At 41.4% G+C, this 22,232-nt stretch overlaps 1 protein-coding gene across 1 annotated transcript; it reads left to right on the top strand.

Moving 5' to 3' along the window:
- The first annotated feature begins 976 nt into the window (after positions 1–976).
- Positions 977–2,573, top strand: LOC133816154 (uncharacterized). Its single transcript, XM_062248805.1, has 2 exons — positions 977–1,787; positions 1,862–2,573. The coding sequence occupies exons 1-2, from the start codon at positions 1,323–1,325 to the stop codon at positions 1,985–1,987; spliced, it is 591 nt and encodes a 196-aa protein (XP_062104789.1). The 5' UTR covers positions 977–1,322; the 3' UTR covers positions 1,988–2,573.
- The last annotated feature ends 19,659 nt before the right edge of the window (positions 2,574–22,232 follow it).

Genomic DNA, 22,232 nt, shown 5'->3' with positions numbered 1-22,232 from the left:
AAGGCCGGGGCCTTTCTCCCCCTCGACCAATACTTCGCGGACTTCCTCAATTATGTGAGGTTGGCACCATTTCAACTTCCCTCGAACTCCTATCATCTACTGGCTGGGCTGAGGTATCTCTTCCTGAAGCAGATGTGGGAGGTCCCCACCCCTGTGGATATCCTTTATTTCTTCTTCCCCAAGGCCAGCCTGGATCAATGAGGACGAGGCGACATGTTCTACTATCTGACCCGCTTCCAAGATTCACTCGCAGTCAACGGACTGCCCAGCCATCCCAATGACTTCAAATATCAGTTCTTTATGTCGAATGGGTTTCACAATTGCGAATACCATTACTTCAACCGTCCTCGTAAGTTTCCTTTCTATTCTCAGCTCGCGAAATTATTATTATTTTTTATTCTTAGATTTTTCGCGTGTATACTGATTGGAGCATCATCGTGCAGCCATTTTTGTGAGGACGGCCAAATCAGAGACCCTTGGTGGTCAATATGATACCCTGGCGGGGCTTCCGCCCAGTGAGAAGGACTACCTCCAGCTCATGTCTGATGACACGATGTTGGCGTGTAAGTTAATCTCCTCAAGCCAGACTCTGGCCTTGAGGAGGACGTGGGCTACTTACACAGCAGCTCGCAAGCTGGTGCCCATCCCTGAGGGAGGCGCTGCGATCGACGGTGACGACGAGCAGGAAGAAGAGCCCGAGGTGCCACTTGTGCGAAAGAGGCGAGCTCCTGAGATCGCTCGGGAACCTGATGTGGAACAAGCTCAATCGGGGGCAGCAGTCGGTCCCTCCGGCCAAGGCAACCCTAACCTTTTCGGAACCTAGATAGGGCTGCCGCAGACCTTTGGCTAGTTAGGTTTAACCCAAACCAGCTTGTACATCGTCACCAAAATGACCCTGGCCGTAATATAACCTTCCTCCAGTGCGTAGATCGATTAGTACTATGTCACGACATGGGCCGTCCTAGGGGCACCGTAGTAGTAGACAACACCTTGTCTTTTAGGTCGGCCTTCTTTGAGGAGTATGAGACCAACCTTAGGTCGTGGCCCTCCCTTCTCGAGGGTATAGTTTCCCCAGGACTTAGACAATACGTAGATGAGTCTAGTCTTGAGGTAGAGCCTGACCCGGAACCTCCCCTAATCCAAGAAGTGGTTGACTTAGACTCTCCTTCCCCTATAGCAGTTTCGAGGCCGTAGGTCATGGAAATAGACTCCTCCTCTAGCTCGGAGGGTCGGATTTTTGTTACTTTGTATGTATTTTCTTGGTAAATTGATGAACGTATATGCATACTTAGCGCATTTCCAATTCTTTTTCAGGTGAGGAGATGGCACAGCGAGGGGAACCTGACATCCGCTCTATGTTCCAGGAAGGGAGATCTAGTGAGGGTCCCCTTGTCAAGAAAATTCAGCCCACTTCAAAGAAAACACCCCCCTCGGCCGTGACTGCTTCCAAATCCCTAGCTAAGGGGAAAGGCTCGGGATCTCTGCACGCCGCAACCCCGAAGAAGAGGGGTCCGGCTGCACCTCCTCCTCGCTTTCCCCCGACTCCTGCTCGGGACCAGGTAGCATCAGTTGGTCCTGCAGCTCCAGTAGTCCCTGTCGCCACTGTTCACATCCCCGTCAACGCCCAGGATCCGAAGCAAATTCCATACACTTTTCAGGGGACCATCTACGAGACGGTGAACTACGCGGTGGAGCATTTCTATAAGGCCAAGCCCAACGACCTGAGGGCGATCGAGGAGAGGAGCTCGGAGAACGTCATGGAATCTGCCCTAGGGATGAACCTCACAGTAAGCATTCTTCCCGACCTGACTTTTATCATTTTTCCCTGGTATGTGGCTAACTGTTTCTTTGCTTTTTGCAGGCGGTCTTGGCTCAACATCGCAACATATCTCGGGCCAGGGCCAGGAATGATGAACTCAAGGTCGAGCTCCAGACTGCTCAGGCCGCCCTGACTGCAGCCCAAGCTGCTCTCGCCGCCTCTCAATAGAGCAAACAAAGTGCCAAGGCTGCTTTGGTGGCGGCCCAAGCGGGTGAATAGGCGGCAAAGGCTGCCTTAACCACGACTCAAGAAGGCGATCAGGCGGCAAAGGCTGCCTCGGCAGCCCTTTAGGCCGAGCTTGAGGGAGCCAAGGCCAAACAACTGAAGTTCGAGGTGGCTATTCAGGAGGGGAAGAAGGCATCGAAATCCTCCATGGAGAGCATGCTGTAACACTGCTGGGCCTTCAATCAGGACGACAACTTCTCCTTCATGGCCTTCGAAGTGTGGGGGCACTACCTCGAGAAGTTCAAGGCTCGGCTACAACAAGAGCTGCAGTCTGAGACCGGGGAGGCCTCTGTCGCTGGCGAGCAGGAGATCGAGGAGGTGACGTCCTCAGAGCGGCCTGGAGGGTCTTAGATTTTATTTGCCCTTTTTTATGTTGTATATTTTTCTTTTGTGAACGTTAAGCACGAGGTTACTCTCCTCGAGACAATTTCTATATATTATTTTCAGTTATCTAAGTTTTATTTATTCCTTGATCTCTTTCTCATGCCTTATGATGTGCACGTTTAAAGCCTTAGGAAATGACCCTTAGGTCGAGATCGACATTCCTGGTCGTAACCAAAAAAGACGATTTATATCTTACCTGTTAAGTATCAGGCCCTGGACCTGGTTTTATCCGGGGGTTTTTTTTAAAATAAAAACCTAGTTCGCGTTAGTTTTATCGATACTTCGCTTTTTCTTTAGAAAAAATATTGTTAATCAATTTAACCAACTTCTAAGTTTTGGAACTTGGTCGTGTCTAGGATATTTAATTAAAAACTTAGTTCGCGTTAGTTTTATTGACACCTTGCATTTTTTTAGGAAAACACTGGTTAATCAATTTAACCAACTTCTAAGTTTCGAAACCTGGTCGTGTCCAGGATATTTCATTAAAAACTTAGTTCACGTTAGTTTTATTGACACCTCACGTTTTTTTTAGAAAAACACTGGTTAATCAATTTAACCAACTTCTAAGTTTCGGAACCTGGTCGTGTCCAGGATATTTAATTAAAATCTTAGTTCGCGTTAGTATTATTGACACCTCGCATTTTTTAGAAAAACACTGGTTAATCAATTTTACCAACTTCTAAGTTTCGGAACCTAGTCGTGTCTAGGATATTTAATTAAAAACTTAGTTCGCGTTAGTTTTATTGACACCTCAAATTTTTTAGAAAAACACTGGTTAATCAATTTTACCAACTTCTAAGTTTTGGAACCTGGTCATGGCCAGGATATTTAATTAAAAACTTAGTTCACGTTAGTTTTATTGACTCCTTGCGTTTTTTAGAAAAACACTGGTTAATCAATTTTACCAACTTCTAAGTTTCGGAACCTGGTTGTGTCCAGGATATTTGATTAAAAACTTAGTTCGCGTTAGTTACTGGTTAATCAATTGAACCAACTTCTAAGTTTCGGAACCTGGTCCTCGGGTTGTCTGCCCCCCAAGTAATCAGGAAGTGGACTTTCTGGGTTACTTTGAATTAACACGCAGATGAAATCATACAAAGATACAAATATACCATAAGCATTTTTTTTTATATATATTTCTAAAATTAAATGGATTTTATATTCGAGCCTTACATAGACAGGTGGTTTGATCACTGATAATACTTTTTCAAATGCATAGCATTCCTGGTCCGTGGTACCGTTTCTCCACTAAGTTGGGCCAATTTAAAAGTACCTTCCTGTATGATTTCCACTATTTGATAGGGCCCTTCCCAGCTCGGGCCTAAGGCACCATCTTTGGGGTCCTTGCCTACTAAAAATACCCTTTGGAGTACGAGGTCTCCTAAACCAAAGACACGCTTTTTGACCTTTGAATTAAAATAATGAGTGATTTTTTGTTGATAATGCGCGAGTCGTAGCTGTGAATCTTCTCGTTTCTCATCAATTAGGTCGAGGGACGCGCTGAGTAGTTCGTCGTTCCACTCCAGGCTAAATGTCCAAAGCCTATGTGTGGCTACCTTTGTTTCGACAGGGAGGACGACTTCACTTCCGAAAGTTAAGGAGAAAAGGGTATGCCCCGTGGAAGTTCGGTGGGAGGTCTGGTAAGCCCACAACACCTGCGGGAACTGCTCGGGCCATACTCCCTTGGCCTCATCCAACCTCTTCTTAAGGCTTGCTTTGAGGGTTTTATTCACAGCCTCGACCTGCCTGTTGGCCTATGGGTAGGCCACCGAGGAGAAGCTTTTGATTACGTCATGTCTTTCACAAAATTTGGTGAAGAGATCGCTATCGAACTGCGTCCCATTGTCTGATATAATATTTCTTGGCAATCCGAATCGACAAACAATATTATTGACCACGAAGTCGAGAACTCTTTTTGTGGTGATTGTAGCCAGGGGCTCCGCCTCCCCCCATTTTGTACAATAATCGTTGGCCACTACTGCATAGCGAACTCCTCCCTTCCCTGTGGGCAGGGCTCCAATTAAATCGATTCCCCATACCGCGAATGGCTAGGGGGATGATATCATTTTTAGCTCGACTGGAGGAGCTCGGGCGATGGTGGAAAACCGCTAGCACTTATCACACTTTTGGACATAGAAGATGGATTCCTTTGATAATGTGGGCAAAAAATACCCCTGCCGTAATATTTTCAAGGCCAAGTTTTGCCCCCCAGCGTGATACCCACAGAAGCCTTCATGCACCTCCTGCAAAATAGTTTTGGCTTCCTCTGGCAGAACACACCGTAGTAGAGGTAAGGAGTGGCCACGTCGGTACAACGTCCCGTCTATGATTGTGTACCTTGGAGCTTGATAGAGTACTCTCCTCGCGTCTTTCCGCTCGCCAGGAAATTTTCCTGTCGTAAGATACTCTATTATGGGAGTCATCCAGGTCGGTCTGATATCGATCATCTTGACCTCCATCGTGCTTTCTTCCACGCTCGGACTTTCTAAGAATTCCACTGGTACTATGCTCAGAGTCTCGACTTCTTTGGAGGTAGCGAGCCTGGCTAGAGCGTCGGCATTGGTGTTCTGCTCGCGAGGGATCTGCTCGACTAGGCTATACTCAAACTCTGATATCTCCTTCTTGACCTTGGCCAGGTAAGCTGCAATTTGGGCCCCTCGATCTTGATATTCCCCAGATACCTAGTTTACCACGAGCTGGGAATCGCTGTAGCAGTGGACAGCCTTGGCCTTCAACTCCTTTGCCACTCTAAGCCCGACCAATAGGGCTTCGTATTCGGCTTCATTGTTGGATGCCACGAACCCGAACCGCAGCGCAGAGTTGAAATGATGCCCTTTTGGGGAATTAAGATGATCCCAGCTCCGGACCCGTTCTCATTAGATGACCCGTCTACGAAGATTCTCCATAATTCCCACACTGGTTCTCTCAAGGGCTCTTCCTGGAATCCAGTGCATTCAACCATGAAATCAGCCAAGGCTTGGCTTTTTATTGTAGTTCGGGGTATATATATTATCTCGAACTGGCTGAGCTCGACCGCCCATTTCAACAAATGTCCCGATGTCTCAGGTTTCTGCGACACCTGCCTTAAAGGCTGATCGGTCATCACGTGGATTGAATGGGATTGGAAATATGGCCTAAGCTTCTTGGAAGTCGTAATAAGGCAGAACACCATCTTTTCCATTAGAGGATACCGAGATTCTGCTCTGAGAAGTCTTTTGCTTATATAATATACTGGCTTTTGAACTCGGTCCTCCTCCCGGACCAACACGGCGCTGGCCGCATTTTCGGTTGCGGCTAAATAGAGAAAAAGGGGCTCTCCTGTCGTTGGTTTAGATAACAATGGTGGCTCGACCAAATGTGTCTTCAGGTCGATGAAAGCCTGCTCGCACTCCTCAGTCCACTTGAACTTTTTGTTCCCCCGAAGCAAGTTGTAGAATGGCAAACACTTATCGGTGGATTTAGAAATAAACCGATTGAGGGCCGCCACCCTTCCTGTCAGACTCTGGACATCTTTATGCGACCTGGGCGAAGGCATCTCTAACAACGATCTAATTTTGTCCGGGTTCACCTCTATCCCCCTGGTGTTGACTATGAATCCCATGAATTTTCCTGATGCCACTCCGAAAGTACATTTATGGGGGTTTAGCCTCATATTATACTTTCTTAGAATTTCAAAACATTCCTTCAGATCGGAGACATGGTTATCGGCAGTCTTTGACTTGACTAGCATATCATCAACATACACTTCCATGTGTTTTTTCGATCTGATCGTCGAACATTCTGTTGACCAACCTCTGGTAGGTCGCCCCAACGTTTTTCAGCCCGAAGGGCATGACTTTATAGCAGTACACGTTGGTTGGAGTCATGAAGCTAGTATGTTCCTGGTCCGCAGGCTTCATGGCGATCTGGTTATATCCAGAGTATGCATCCATGAAGGACATGAGCTCATGCCCAGCGGTGGCGTCCACCAACTGGTCAATCCTTGAGACAGACTTTATTTAGATTGGAGAAATCGATGCAGGTTTGCCATTTTCCATTTGTCTTTGGGACCAGGATAGGATTGGCGACCCAAATCGGATACTTAGCCTCGCGAATAAAGCCGCACTTTAAAAACCTAGCTACTTCTTCCTCCAGTGCCTCAGCTCGGGTCGTATCCAGACACCTCTATTTTTGGGATTTCGCAGGCATGCTTTTTTCCAAATTTAGCATATGCATGATGACACTCGGGTTGATTCCTATCATGTCTTCATGGGACCAAGCGAAAATGTCTAGATTTTCTTGTAAAAAAGTTACCAGCTCCGCCTTTCTTTCGGTGTCAAGATTTTTCCCGAGCTTAACAACCCTCGAAGCATCTTTGGGATCAATGTTTACTTCTTCGAGGTCTTCAATAGCTTGGAGCTCAGATCTACCTTCACCCATTCAGGGATCAATATCCTCACTCGGGGTGGCTCCTCTGGAACTGACTGGCTGAGGTTCTTCCATCCCAGGATTATCTCTGACTTCCTGAGATTCCCCTCCTCGATCCTGCACGGCCATCATCTGCTGCCCGGGTTGTGATTTTCCCTTCATGGAAATGCTATAGCATTCCCTAGTAGCGAGTTGATCGCCTCAAACAGTACATATTCCCATGGATGAAGGGAATTTTATCGCGAGGTGGCGGACGGAAGTTATAGCTTCGAATGCCATCAGCGTGGGCCTACCCAAAATTGCATTGTATGTAGTCGGACAATCCACGACCACAAATTCAAGTAGCTTAGTAACAGTTCGTGGTCCTTCACCTAGGGTTATCACCAACTCGATCGTTTCAATAGCTGTCGAACCTTCTCCGGTAAGCCCGTACAACATCATGGAGGTTGCCTTTAGTTCGGCCACAGACAATCCCATTTTCTCCAATGTGGACCTAAATAGCAGGTTCACAGAGATCCCGTTGTTGACCAAGGTCTGCCTAACTCTTCGATTGGCGAGCTAGACGGTTATGACGAGAGGGTCGTTATGCGGGAACTGGACATGACTAACGTCTTCTTCAGTAAAACTGATCGGTTGTTTCTCCAATCATTGCTGTTTAGACAAACGCTACTCCGGGATGAACTCAACTCCATTGTGAGACCTTAGCTCATTGACATACTTCTTCTGGGGATTTCTGCTTGTGCCTGCTAGATGAGGGCCTATTTATCCCTCTATTATCGGAGGAGGGGTGTCCTGACTCACCTGGGCTCCGGTCTGATTTGCGGGGCTTTTGAAGCTGATTGAATGTTTTGCCCAGCGGGCTGATTAGGAGTGACTCGATTCCGGGCATACTGAGCTAGGGGCCTGGCCCTGATGAATGTCTCGATCTCATCTTTCAAATGCCTGCAGTCATTGGTGTTGTGACCGATGTCATTGTGGAATCAAATTTTTTTTGAAGGGTCTTTCTTTGCCCTTTGATTTTTTAGAGGCTTCGGCTTCTTCCACAGAAGACAGGCAGAGTTTGTCAAGAAGATGCGCTCCCTGGTATCCGTGAGGTCGGCGTAAATCACGTAGATTGGTTTGAATTTCTCCATGGGCTTATTTTTCTTTGATCCAATCTGGCCGCCTTCGCCATTTCCCTTCCTCTTGCTTCCTCCCCCGTGGTTATTCTGGGTAACGGTTTGAGCCGTAGTTGCCACGTCCGTTACCTCTCCAACGGGCTGGGCAGGGACTTGGCTGGTTCTTGCGACCGAAGCTCGCGCCTCTTCCAGGTTGATCCATTTCTGAGCCTTGTTCAGGAACTCGTCCACTATGTTGATGCCTTTTCTTTGGATCTCTTTCCACAGGTCGCTTCCGACAAGGATTCCTGTTCTCATCGCCATAAGCCTAGAGCTTTCATCTGCGTCTCTAGCTCGCACAGCGATGTTGGCTAACCTACTCAAGTAAGCCTTCAGAGGCTCTCCAGGTTGCTACTTTACGTTTGCTAGGGAGTCTGCCTTTATCCGAGCTACTTGAGAAGCCCAGAATGCCCTCTTGAAGTCAGCGGAGAAGCTCTTCCACGAGCTGATAGAATGCTTCTTGTATTGTTTGAACCATTGCCTGGCTGGTCCGACCAGAGTCGAAGGGAATACTAAGCATCTTAAATCGGGTCAGATGTTATGGGCCATCATTAGGGTATTGAACATCCCCAAGTGGTCAGACGGATCTCCATCTCCGTTGAATTTTGATAAATGGGGCATCCTGAAACTTGATGGGTATGGTGTTGCTGCGATGTTGGGGGCGAAAAGCTCGAGCTCATCCCCTGAGTCGCACTCATCTTTTTCCTTTTTTGATAGGAGTCTTTTCATCAGTTCCTCCATCTGGGCCAGCCTCTCGAGGGTTGGGTCCTTGGTTCCCTGTGGTTGTTCAACAGCTCCATTCGATCGTACGCATTTGACGGGTTATTGTCCCTCCAAGTTTGATCTTGGTTTGGTGGGGCATTCCCATTGTCGCGTACTTCGGAAGGACTTCCCTTGTAGTGAGTGTCGCTGACTCCATCGCGAGACGGATTGGTCCTTTGTGAGTTTAGGCGATCTCGTAGATCGGTATGCGGGTCAACCCGAGGGTTTTGAGCTGAACTCAGTTGATTCCTCAGATCTGCGTTGGTCCTACCACTTCGACGATCCTCCGTCCAATAACTTCCATTAGAGAAGCTCAGTGCTTGGGGTCGAGGATGAGGATCTGGAGCATTCCCGCGTGCTCGTGGGACATGAGCAAGGGTAGCGGGAGGAGGATTCCTCTTGCTGTTTCCGTAGGCAGGGATGTCTCGAGCAGAAAAAGGTGGGGATGGATGCTTGATCAGCGATGGAGGGTGTCTGATCGGTGAAGCAATTCTCATTCCATCAGGTCAGATCAAACTAGCTCGCGGTTGCTCTGCTCCACCATTTCTGGTTCCCTGTGCATGGCGATCTGATCGCGGTATAGGGAAATCGGTCGGGACATGATGTCTTTGCGAGTTGGTCCTTGACCGCCTGCGTGGGTTGCCATGGGCGTTCGACGGTGGCGTTGAACTCAGAGTCAAGGTTCTGACCGACCGGCTGACTTGTTGGTGATCCCTGGAAAAACCACCAAACGAGGTTTCTTAGTGATTGGGCGACACGGGAGTAGAACTTGGAGTTGAGGTTCTAACCGATCGACTTGGCCTGGGTCGACTATCCCGACGAGACTTACGAGTCCCGCCTTGCCTCTTTTCGACGTTAACTTCGGTTGCGAGAGGGGGTAGTCGAGCCAAGACTTCCTCAATTTTCTTATTTGCCTTGGCTAGATGGTTCCTCAACTGCATGTTCTCCATCTCTACCGCAGTCAAGTAATCCGGGTTCGGATTCGACGGTAGAGGTGCTGAACTTCCAGTGTCTCCGTGGCCCATCAGTTGTTTTCCCGATCGCTGCTAGATCTTCGGGCTTTGTTCGTCAGAAATAGTGGTATGGTGAGCCTCCTGCCCACCATGCTGATCCGTTTCGTTACTGTGCCTTGAACGAGTGACCACCATGATGAAATTTTTCTTGAATCTTTTTCAATGGTACTAATTCGTAGCTCTTAATGAAAGCACCAAATTTTTGACGCGGTTTTTCGCAAACAGTGTATTACGAAAATTAGCTAGAATAAACTAGTGCTTAAGGGTAAACCGTAAGGAGAATAATCACTCTTCAAGCTACTTAAAATGATATAGTGAGAACACTCATTCCTTTTTACGTGGTTCGGAGGTTAAAATCTCCCTAGTCCACGAGTCAATATTATTACTGTATGTCTCTCTCTATTTTGACAGAATATTTGCATTACACAGAGAAAACCCAACCCCTTTTCTATCCAAGGTCTTGGTATTTATAGGAGAATGATCCCTGGGTAGGTGTTGGGGTCATCCCGTGATCCCTTGATCCCTCACATCATCTCTGTGACACTAATGAATAACATTTACATTTTCTATTGAAGTGTGGTCTAATCATTAGGTAAAATGGATCATGGATCGCATGGTCTAAATCAGGCGTGTGATGTCTGATCATGCACGTTTATATTGTGTATCCAGGAATTAGGGAGTAAACAGACACGTGATGTCTGTTTATGCACGTTTATATTGCGTGGTCAACTTTATAAAGATCCTGGGGTACGTCAGACCTCTGGCGTACCACGAGCTAGCGTAACGTCAGCTTGTGCCTTTTGATGTTGTACTCCACAAATGGTTCTAGGCAGTATGTTTCTTTGAACTCATTAGCTCGAGCTATTTGTCTAGGGAATCTTGCTAAATTCCTCCGGATGAACAGCGAACACGTGGAACATCGATTATGGCCTTTTGCTAGCCAAATGTACTCGAGCTGCCTAAAAAGGTACGTGCTGATTTTCAGGGCGTACAAGATGAGATAGCGGATATACTGAAGGATGTTTAAGCTGAAGATGACACTCCTACTAGAAACTATAATGATCCTCCCCAAGATGATGTTCAACATCGCGATAAGTATGACAATTTATTCAAGGAGATGTCAAGTGAACTGTACCCGAGTTGTAGAAAGTATTCCGTGTTGAACTTTTTGGTGAAGCTAATGCATCTGAAAGTTATTAGCAAGTGAAACAATCATTACTTTGATGGTTTGCTGGAATTGTTAGTCGATGCTATGCCCGACGGAACAATTTTACCTAAGTCTAACTATGAGGCGAAGGCAAAGTTGCGGAGTATTGGATTGGGATATGAGTCCATCGATGCTTGCAAGCATGATTGCGCACTGTTTTGGAAGGAGAATACGAATTTGGAATTCTTTCCGGTTTGTGGTGAGTGTTGTTGGCAAGATAATCGTGGGAACGGGAAGAAAGTGGCTCATAAGGTAATGCAGTACTTTCCGTTGTCGCTGAGATTGAAAAGGTTGTACAGTTCGAGATATACTGCAGATGATATGAGATGGCACTATTCTAAAAGGCCAAAGGAAGATGGTGTGATGAGGTACCCCACTGACCAATAAGGCATGGAAGCACCTTGATGAGTTGTAACCATCTTTCGCAGTCGAACCTCGAAATGTTAGGCTTGGGTTGGCTACAGATGGTTTCAATCCTTTTGAGAACATGAGCAACTCTTACAACATGTGGCCTGTGATATTTGTCCTATACAACTTGCTGCCGTGGAAGTGCATGAAACCACAATCATTAATGTTGTCTATTCTAATTCTAGGTCCTTCTTCACCTGGAAAAGATATTGATGTCTATATGAGAACTTTGCTTGACGAGTTGAAGGAGTTATGGGTGAATGGTGTCGAAACACGAGATGCATACAATAGTACCTTATTCAATATGTGTGCAACAATCTTGTGGACCATTAACGACTACCCAACTTATGCTATGATGTCTGGGTGGAGCACAAAAGGGTATAAGGCGTTCCCCGCATGTATTGAAGAAACTCCCTCTGTAGGGATTAGAAGTAAAATTTCATACATTGACCATAGAAGGTTTCTTGATATGGATCATGAATGGAGGAGTAAACGAGGACTATTCGACGGTAACAAGGAACTCAGGCCACCACCGAAAGATTACTCTGGTGATGATGTGTTGAAGCGATTAGAGAATTTGCAGATTAGACAACCTGGGAAACACAAAGAATTTGGTGGTGTGAAATGCAAAAAGGGCTCAAGCTGAACTTAATTGGTCGAAGAAGAGCATATTTTTCGAGCTTGATTATTGGAAGGAATTATTGCTAAGGCATAACTTGGACGTAATGCACATTGAGAAGAATGTTTGCAATAGTGTCTTCGGATCTTTGTTGAAATTAGAGGGAAAATCTAAAGACACTGACAAGGCAAGACTTGATCTAGCAAACATGAAAATTAGGGAAAAACTCCACCTTCGCAAAGAGGGAAACGAGTGGAAGAAACCGCACGCCAGTTACACCCTCAGTGTCCCAGAGCGTCGAGTTTTCTGTGAATTTGTAAAGTCAGTTGAATTCCCAGACGGTTTTGCTGCAAACCTTTCAAAGAATGTCAATGTCAATGATGGCAAGATAATTAGGCTGAAATCACATGATTGCCACGTGTTTTTTTAGCAGTTGTTGCCCGCCGCAATTAGATCATTTTTTGTTCTTGAATTTCGGAAGCCAATTATTGAGTCGTGCAGTTTTTTCAAAAATCTTTGTTCACAGACTTTGAATGTGAAAGACCTTGAGAAGATGGAGACGGACATTATCACTATTTTATGCAAGTTGGAAATGATTTTTCCTCCTGCATTTTTTGACATTATGGTGCATTTGGTATTGGAGACAATTATTGGCGGTCCCGTGCACTTTAGGTGGATATTTCCCATTGAACGTTCAATGGAAGTTTATAAACAGTATGTAAGAAATCGCGCACATTCGGAAGGTTCAATTGCAGAAGCTTACGTGGTGAACGAGGCCTTAACCTTTTGTTCAATGTACCTCGGGGGGGGGGGGGGTTGAGTCTTGATTCAATCGACCTGAGAGGAATGACGATCGTGTTGAATCCCAACCAAATCGGGAATATTCTATTTATAAGGCTTTTGGTAAGAAATCAAGTATGCTCCTCAATCCGCAGATAAAGCAAAAGGCTGAGTGGTATATCTTGAACAATTGTGCCAAAATTAAGGAGTACCTTAGGTGTGTTTTCTAGTCTTTTTCAATAAATTTGTTTGGTTTATATACCGGGTAAATGAAAAAATCATATCATTGTTGTTCGTTTGTAGTGAGCATATGGATGAATTAAGAAGACGGGGGGCTCGAATCTTGAAGTTCGACAAGAAGCTGGGTTTTCTCAGTGGTTGAAAGAACGAGTAAGTATATTATTCAATTCTTTTCTAAAACCACACTTAATCAATCCAAAACTAACTTTCAATGTTAATATTGATAGGTGAACGGTTTGCATGAGTTCACAACTACTGAAGTTAATAATTAATTGTATGCTCTCGCAAACAAATCAAGCGGCACTGTGTTATCTTATCTAGGGATGATAGTGAATGGTGTCAAATTTGTGATTCATGGTCGTGATATGAAGCTTAAAACACAAAATTGCGGTGTTATGGTGCCAAGTGAGGAAGAAGTGAACTACTATGGAGTTTTGGAAGAAGTACTTGAATTGTCCTACTAGATGGGTTACAGTGTTTTCCTATTCAAGTGTAGATTGTTCAATACAAGTGGAATTAAAGTAGAATCCAATTTTATGAGCGTATATGTCAAGGAAGAATGTTATAAAGATGATCATTTCGTTCTCGCATATTAAGCGAAGTTGGTGTATTATATTCGAGATGTGAAAAATGGGAATGATTGGAGGCTCGTTAATGAATACATTCCGAGGAATTCATGGGATTTCTCAAATTTCGATGTTGATGATACTGAGACCACAAATGATATACCAATATTGCAAGAAGTTAATTCGTCTTCATTTCATTTATGGGTAGAACTTCCAATTTTTTATAATCTTCAGTATGATCGGATTGATGTCAATCCCACTGAAGTGTACAACGTCGATGATTTGGTAGGCGAAGGTTCAAATGAATTTGTTGTCGATGATGAAGCTGAATTTGAAGACGACACGTTGGCCGAGTATGAAGACGATGAGGATGACGACAATGTTCTAGTCGATAGTGATAGTGATAGTGGTGTTCGTAATGATGTTGTAGTTAGTGATGATGAGGATAGTGATATGTAATTTGAACAAATATTTGTAACTTTTTATTTAATTCTATGAAAACATTATTTATTATCATTAATTAATGATAGTATCAGATATACGTACACATGCACCTAGTGGATGACTTGGGGATAGTCAATGTATTCATGTACTGCTCCTCATTTTTTCAAAATGTTTGAGAAACATCTTGAAAAAATGCGGAGAAGTACATGACTGCTTACTATCTCCAAGGGATCCACTAGTTCAGAATATGGTAGGTTGGGAAAGACCATAAGTAATAAAATGTTAATTTTATAACAAAAAATAATAAAGATGCACCTAGTGGATGCCTTGGGGATAGCCAATGTATTCATGTACTGCTCCTCATTTTTTCAAGATGTTTGAGAAACATCTTGAAAAAATGCAAAGAAGTACATGACTGCTTACTATCTCCAAGGGATCCACTAGGTTGGAATAGGGTAGGTTGGGAAAGACCATACGTAATAAAATGTTAATTTTATAACAAAAAGCAATAGACATACATAATTTGAATTAGTTAATTAATGAATATTTTAATATAGAATGACCGAACCAAGTAATGTCACTGGTGGTGGCTCCAAGAGGGGCAGGGGAGCTTATTACGGTGCCAATATCGAGAAGGAGCTGGCCACCAAAAAAGTTAGCCATCTGAAAGTAGAGTTTGATGCACAAATTGGAAAAGCTATTCAAATGTACGACAAGTGGTTCAACAATGCCATGGCTTGTTATATGCATGACACCGTACCCCCAACTACACTAGCTTGGGAACAAGTAACGCTAGCTGATCTCCAAGTTATTCGGCATAGGTTATCTGTAAGCATTTTTAAAATTTTTATAACTCACTATTAATTATTTTTTCTATCTTCATAATATTTTAACAAATTCCAAATTTAATTGTGATTTTAGGACAAATTCATTTATCCACAAGTCAATCTAGTAATCCACGATGCTATGGTAAGAAAAATGCAAAAGCATATGAGTGATTGGCGCCACACAATGAAGAAACACCGAGTACAGGTTGGAGGTGAGGTGGACAACGAGAGAGCGAAGTCAAAACCTTTTGGGTAGATTAGTTCTTCTGATTGGGCAATTCTATGCGATTTTTGGGCTTCTGAATCTCAGCAAGTATACCTTAGTTTTTACATTAATGTTTAATTATAAAATTACAATTTAGATTAATGAGTATTATTTTCTGTTTGAAGCGTATATCGAAGATAAATAAAGAAGCTCGAGCAAAAATGACCATATCAGGAGGACACGGTTCCAAATCCATCGTTGCCCATGTTTATGACCACGTAAATTATAATAACCTATATCTTTACAGTTACAAAAATATTATAAAGGTAACAATATTTAAATAATTTGTTTTTTTAGATCGACCCGTCTACTGGCCAGCTTCCAAGCATGATCGACACATTCGAGCACCTCTATAAGAAGAATGATAAGTGGATTAGCGATGAAGCAACAACAAAACATGCAAGTTGCCTAACCTTAACTAATTTATGATCATTTAACTTTAAAAAAGTTTAGTAAATAATTAATAAATATTAATTATTAATTGGTTGGTGTCAATTAGTAATTACTTTTTACTTATTAATTAAATTTTTAACAATTAAATCTTTATAATCTATGTGTCAATATTTTTATAATTAATGATTGTGAACTAAGATAAAAAAAAAAGAACGTTACTAATGTTGTCCCCATATCAGGGAGCTTATGGACTAAGTTAGTTTGTTCATGAAAATCCATATCTAAATCATAAACATGCAAATATTGTTGATGTATATGTTTAGAGACATAAATTCCCCATTAATGGAATTAACTGCTCTTACTGTATATATCAACAATATCTTCATTATTGTGATTTAGATATGAATTTTCATGACCAAATTAACTTTAGCTCATTTGCTCCCTGATATAGGAACAAAATTAATTACATTCTTTTCCAATCAATGGTATGCAGTCATTAATGATAAGATGTTGGCAGATAGATAATAACTTTATACTTTTATGTAGTTATATTAAAAATTTCTAAGTTAGGTTTTCAAATAATGTTATATTGGAATGTGATATATGTGTTTTTTTATTGTGCAGACTAAGATGACCGAGCGTCGAGCATCGCAGAGTACGACCCTTGTATCATCTGCTGCTTCTTGTGTCAGCGATAATGTCGACAGTCAGTTCCTGCCTAATATGGATATTGTCACGGATGTCCTTGTGCCCCACTCGCGATATAAGAAAGGGTTTGGGGGGGGGGGGGGGGGGGGGTTGCCTAGGTTGAGGGAAATTGGCGCAAAGAGGGCATCATCTTCATCAACTTCTCAAATACCTGAAGTGGACACCATTTTGCAGTAAACTCAGGACATTATACAGGAAAATCAGAACCTAAAGAAGTATACGACTAAACTTGAGAGTCATCAACGACATCAAGATGTACTCCTCAGTGCTTTGTTGAAGCAGGTTGGTGTATTGGCTCCTGGTTTTACTGTCGACTTACCAGAAGAGGATCCGAACGAGGACGATGGTCCAGGTAACGATGATGCTCACGGGGGCGGGGATGATGAGGAGGACAATACACATTTGTAGAACTTTTTTATTTATTTAAAGTTTAATTGATTAGAAATTTAATTTACTAAACTACTTTTATACTTTCATGTTTGGTAGAGACAATAAACATTAATTGTTATAAAATATTTTTTATTTATTTATAAAATCTAAATTTTTATTTTATTTCTAATTAAATAATATTACTAAAAAATTAAATAATTATTAAAATATTAAAATCAAAATTTATTAATTAATATTAATATATTGAAAATAAAATTAGTAATATTATAAAAAATAATTTTACGCACAAAATTATGTCGGTAAAAGTCTCAACCTTTACCGGCGCAAAAAAGCGTCGCTTACAGATATCCACCTTTGCTGGCGCAATATTGCGCCACTAAAAACAACAACTTTTCCGAAAAGTGTTTTTCACAATCCCGTGGCAAATTTTTTCGTCGGGGCATCCGTATTTTTCCCAAGTCAGTTTTGCGTCGCTAAAAGATACTTTTGCTGGCGCAGTACGTTTTGCATCGACAAAAGTCCCATTATCGATAGATGTACGCCGTTACTTTTCGCCGACGCAAAAGCGCGTCGGGAAAGCCTAGAGGGCTTTTGCCGACGCAAAACGTGACTTTTGCCAGCTCAAATTTGCGCTGGAAAAAGTCCCGTTTTTTGTAGTGCTAGGAGTTCATATTGCCAATTTGTAATGTTTTTTCCCTATTAGTTTTGTAAATATATGACATTATTTTGTAATAGGCAAGTAATCTTCCATGTTGTAAGAAGTTCTATCAGGAAAATAACCTTTAGCTGTCCTTGCTTTAATTTTTAAGAAATCAAGTTCAGCTCAAGTCCAAATTGATCAAGTATAATATTCATAGTCTTGTCTGTATTAAGCTGTTGGCTGGTTCTATTCTTAATCCAGTTGAACGTGAGACTAATTTAACCTATCCACTTCTCTAAGTAGAGTCATTGTCATCCCTAGCCTGTATTGTAATAACCGGAATATATTATTTATTTATTTTGTTTTATTATGTAAAAGTTATTTGTGAATTAATTTTATTTAAGTGTATGAGTAATAATTAAAATAATAATTGGTGAATATTATTTTAATTAAAGAAATGTGAGTTGATCGCTTTAGACCATAGTTTGAGACTTAGATGTAAAATAAATATAAAGTTGAGAAATATCTATTTTACTAGCTAGATTTAAGTTGAATAATTATAGAAGGGCCCTAGAATATTCCTAGAATATTATTTGGGTCACAAGAGAATTTTGGGAAATTTTTAAAGAATTTTAGTATATGATTTTATGTGTTTGGACCCACATAAAATCATAGAATTATTTTAGACTATGATTTTGTGATTTATTCACTAAGAGTCTATAAATAATTCAAGTGAAATTTTATGAGATTAAAATCCTGATTTTATGTTGAAATGACTCACATAAAATCATAGACATAAGTTTAAACTAAAGTTGCATTATTTGATGCTTAGACCATAGTTTATATTTAATTATTTTTAAGCTATGGTTTTAATGCATTATTTTGGATAAAATTCAAAGAGTGTTTTGGCTGGGCATAGAGCCAAGTTTTAGTAAGAGGTTGAGTCCCTAAAAGGATGGGGATATGGTACCTTTACATGTAACACTTCAACACATGTTTTTTTTCTTCTCTAGTAAGTGTTCAGCCAAACACACACAGTTGGTGGGAAAAATCTTTTGAAATGGTCATGGGAAGTTATTAGAGGTTGGATGAGAGAAAATTAGAGTCATTCTCTCATTTACATCTAACCATATTCAAAATCTTAGAGAGTGACCGAGAGAGAGAAGAATAACCCTTAGTGTTCTTGTAGTGTTCGTACAGTACATGTCCAAGAAGAAAGAAGCAAGGTGAGTTATTTATTTGGTTTCCATTGAGTTACAGACCTTGAACAAGTTCTTAGAGTCTCTTAATCTCTTGTAGAAGGAAGCAAAGGAAAGGAGAGTTGTTCTTGGAAGTTTCGGTACAAGAGCGGTCCGAAAAGCAAACTTGTGTAAGTGTCAACTTTGCTTTATTATTCTCTTAGATTTTGAGTATGGTACTCATGTGGAATGGTTTGGTTGTGTTCATAGCATTGGGGACTAAAGAAAAGAGAAGAAGAAACAACCAAGAACCAGCCACAATAAGAGGTACAAACCCATAGTTTTCCTTCGTAGTTTTTACGGTTCCGATTTCGTTTTCATTTCTTAAGAATTGATGGTCATGGTGGTGTTGAGGGTGATGCCGTGGCTGTCATGGCGAGGGGCCTTAGGTTCGAACAAGGCTTGGGATAGCGTAAGAAGGCTGACCGTGCATATGGAGAGACCATCTTTGGTGGTCACATGCATGTGCATGCATGCATTCAGCTTGTTACTAGTGGTTACAAATTGGTAACCAAAGGGACCAAAATGGTAGTTGGTCCCGAAACTTTAGAATATTAGCGCGAGGCTCGGGATTAGATACCCCAAAGTTTAAGATCTGATTTTTTTTTAGAGTCGGGGTTAGAAATTCTCTAAGTAATATCCAAGTTTATTAATTTACGAGCAAGACTCGAAAATTATTACTTAAGCTTCAAGAAAAGTTCTAGGTTCAGGAATTAGTTCCAACATTTAGATTTGATGACTTAAAACCTACGAAATATTTTCAAGGACTTAGAAAATAATTTATGAAGTACAATTTTATCCTTTTAAGCCTTAAAGATCAAGAAGTGGGCTTGGGGCTCGAGAATTGTATCAGAATATTGAATTTTAAGAAATAATTTTAGTTTTGACTTGAAATTTCGGACATAGTCTAAGATAGAATTATTATTGGAAATAATAATTTTCTAAATAGAGTACAGGATTTTAAGAGGGGTATTATGTTCATTTTACCCCCAAGGGCTCAGGTTTGGGCCAGGGTTGGGAATTTCAATTTTTGATTTTTAAATTCCCATATCTACATTTAAAATCATGGTAAGGCGTGAACTAAGACATATTGTCCCAATATAATATAGGGTCTAAACGCGATCGGAAATACTCACAAAGACATAATTCACGAAAGCTAAGGATAAGAGGTAAGGAAGTATACACCAAGAGTAACTTAGCTTGACTGTGATTTCAGTGAATTGCTTGCAAGTTTGTATGCTGCCAGTTAAATTTTAGTTGCTATATATATGTGTGTGATTAACCCATCTATTAGGGTTAAATGCACTTAGTTCAGTAAAGTTATTGTAGGTGCAATATGTGAGATATTTGTGATTGCCAAGGAAAACCCTGTGAGGGTGGGTCCCATACAGTCGTAAAGTGGGGTTAGCCACTAAGTAGGTAAAGTCATTGTGTTTTAGTAGAGTGTACCCCTTTGGTACGTGAGGTAAGTTCTCTCTGGGTTGTGGAGGCCACACGGGGATCATGACCCCATTGATAATTCGATGGCTCAGTTATATGTTCTCAGTATATTACGCAATACTTTGATTTATGTGAATGTTCTAGACGTGTTGCTCAGTTTACAATTTCTAGTTGTGCATTACTGTTATGTAAAGTTGTTTTGATAGTAGAATCATAAGTTGTAGCTAGCTTCCTTACTGAGCAGTGTAGCTCATCGGTTATTATGTGTGTGTAGGTAAGGGAAAAGCGGTTGTCAGGGTTCTCTTAAGTCTTCCGCTGAGTCCAGTAACAGTTTTATCAATTTCATGTTTACTAGTTTTATTTAAACAAGGCCCTATGACCATAGATAATTTCTTAAGTTACATTTAACTATGTTTTGTTTTTAAAACTATGGGATCCCATCCAAACACTGTTTTATTTCAAATTACTCTAATGTAAAATTTTCTAAAGTTTGCTTTAAGTTTATTTAGTTCTTAATGTCCAATTTTTACCAAAGTTGAACGTAAGGGTCCAGTTGACCTCGTATAGTCATTGTCGTATTTCAGTGGGTTTAGTTAAGAAAATTTGGGTCGTTACATGTATAAATTGGAAAACCCAGAACTTGATTTGCACGAGAAAAGAAGATTGTATAATCAGTTTAGCAAATTTAACACTACTTGACTAGTTTTGAGAATCATGGCATGGAAAGTGTTTATTGTGTCTTGGGGATACTAGTTTTGGCATCAGCAATGGGGTAAAAGAGTGATGGTCATGAGTGATGATACAAAATGTTACTACCCAGAAATCTACAATTTTGGGGACTCGAATTTGGACACAGGAGAAAATAAGTCATTTGAACAGCTTTTACTTGTTGCGCTGAGACCTTGGACTTACCATACCTCAGTGCATATTTGGATTCTATAGGCACAAGTTCAGTCATGAGGAAAACTTTGCTATAGGGGGTTCATCCATTGTGCCTAGTGATTGCAGTCATTTTTATCTTGGTATTTAAGTTTTACAATTCATGCAGTAAAAACCTCACACCAGGTCATTTGATAATGATGAATACACGATTGTCGTGAGTAACAAGTATTTAATAAACTTATCTAATTGTGAAGTGATTCAAATCTGTTGTAGCAATTGAATCATATGATCATGGGGGATATTGCTTCTGATTTCAAAAGATCACATGCCAGGGATTAGGGACTTCCCTATGGCTTTGTACATATTTGGTATTGGCCAAAATGATCTTGCATTTGCTTTTTAGAACATGTCAACAAACCGGTAAGCGCAACCATACCCAACATCATTAATAATTCTCTCAAAATATCCAAGTAAGCATTAAATACTTGATCTAAAATGAACATTTACTAATGGGGTTGGTTTTCTTCTCTTGTTATAGAAACCTTTCAATCGAAGAAAGACATTGCCGAATGATCAACACGACTGTGTTGCATCCCAGAATGAAGTGGCAAAGGACTTCAACAAGTAGCTTAAGGACGAATTGAAAAGGAAATAGTTTCCCTTTAATGCTAAATCACATTCTAGTTTTGACATGACAAACTCTGTGGCAGGTTTCGATTGAGCCTATCAACTTTTGTTGGGGTAGTTTCATCTGTTAAGTGTAACTAGCATTAATGGAACCATAGTAAAAGTTCTTAGCTCTGTGTGTGCTAATCCATGAGAACACATCATGTACTATGGCAATGGAATGCAACCGTGCACTACACTGAGGCAGCCAACGAGTGGATCTGCATCGTTAATGGCTTGGTGTCTGACTTGTTAGAATAGATTAGTTAGTCATAACTGTATATTAACAGATGTTTGTTAGTTGTTAATTTAGTTATATTTATGTTCTAACTTTGATTAGCTTTTCCAGCTTCTTTTTCGCTCCTTCATTTTGTACAGTCATTCATTTGATATAAATAAAGTCTTTTGAGGTTCTGATCAAGATTAGATTGGAGCTCTTTTTCACTACTTTCCAATAGTCTTAACTTTGTATTAGACCATTCTTGATCCTACTTTCTTCTTGTGGACGCTTCCTGCTCCTGCTCTACTTTCTCATGGCGAATCCTGATGATTCTCGCATAGCTCCTTCCGTCACAACACCATTTGCTTCAACGAATATCACTTCCATTACATCACAACAACATTACAACATAACAACAGTAGTTCATGGCCTTGTCTCAAGCCCTCAATCATGTTCTTCCAGTCAAGCTCGATTGATTGAACTTTCTCCTCTGGTGTGCGCAGATGGAAAATGTCATCCTCACCAACAGCAT

This window comes from Humulus lupulus, chromosome 2 (genome assembly GCF_963169125.1).
Source record: "Humulus lupulus chromosome 2, drHumLupu1.1, whole genome shotgun sequence".
In the NCBI taxonomy this organism is placed as follows: Eukaryota; Viridiplantae; Streptophyta; class Magnoliopsida; order Rosales; family Cannabaceae; genus Humulus; species Humulus lupulus.
Note: the sequence above shows the minus strand (reverse complement) of the source record. Positions and strands in the feature narration are given on the sequence as shown.

Coding starts and splice junctions, on each gene's coding strand:
- LOC133816154 (XM_062248805.1), top strand. CDS start 1,323: ATGGCACAGCGAGGGGAACCTGACATCCGCTCTATGTTCCAGGAAGGG. Junction 1,788..1,861: donor CCCTAGGGATGAACCTCACA/GTAAGCATTCTT, acceptor TGCTTTTTGCAG/GCGGTCTTGGCTCAACATCG.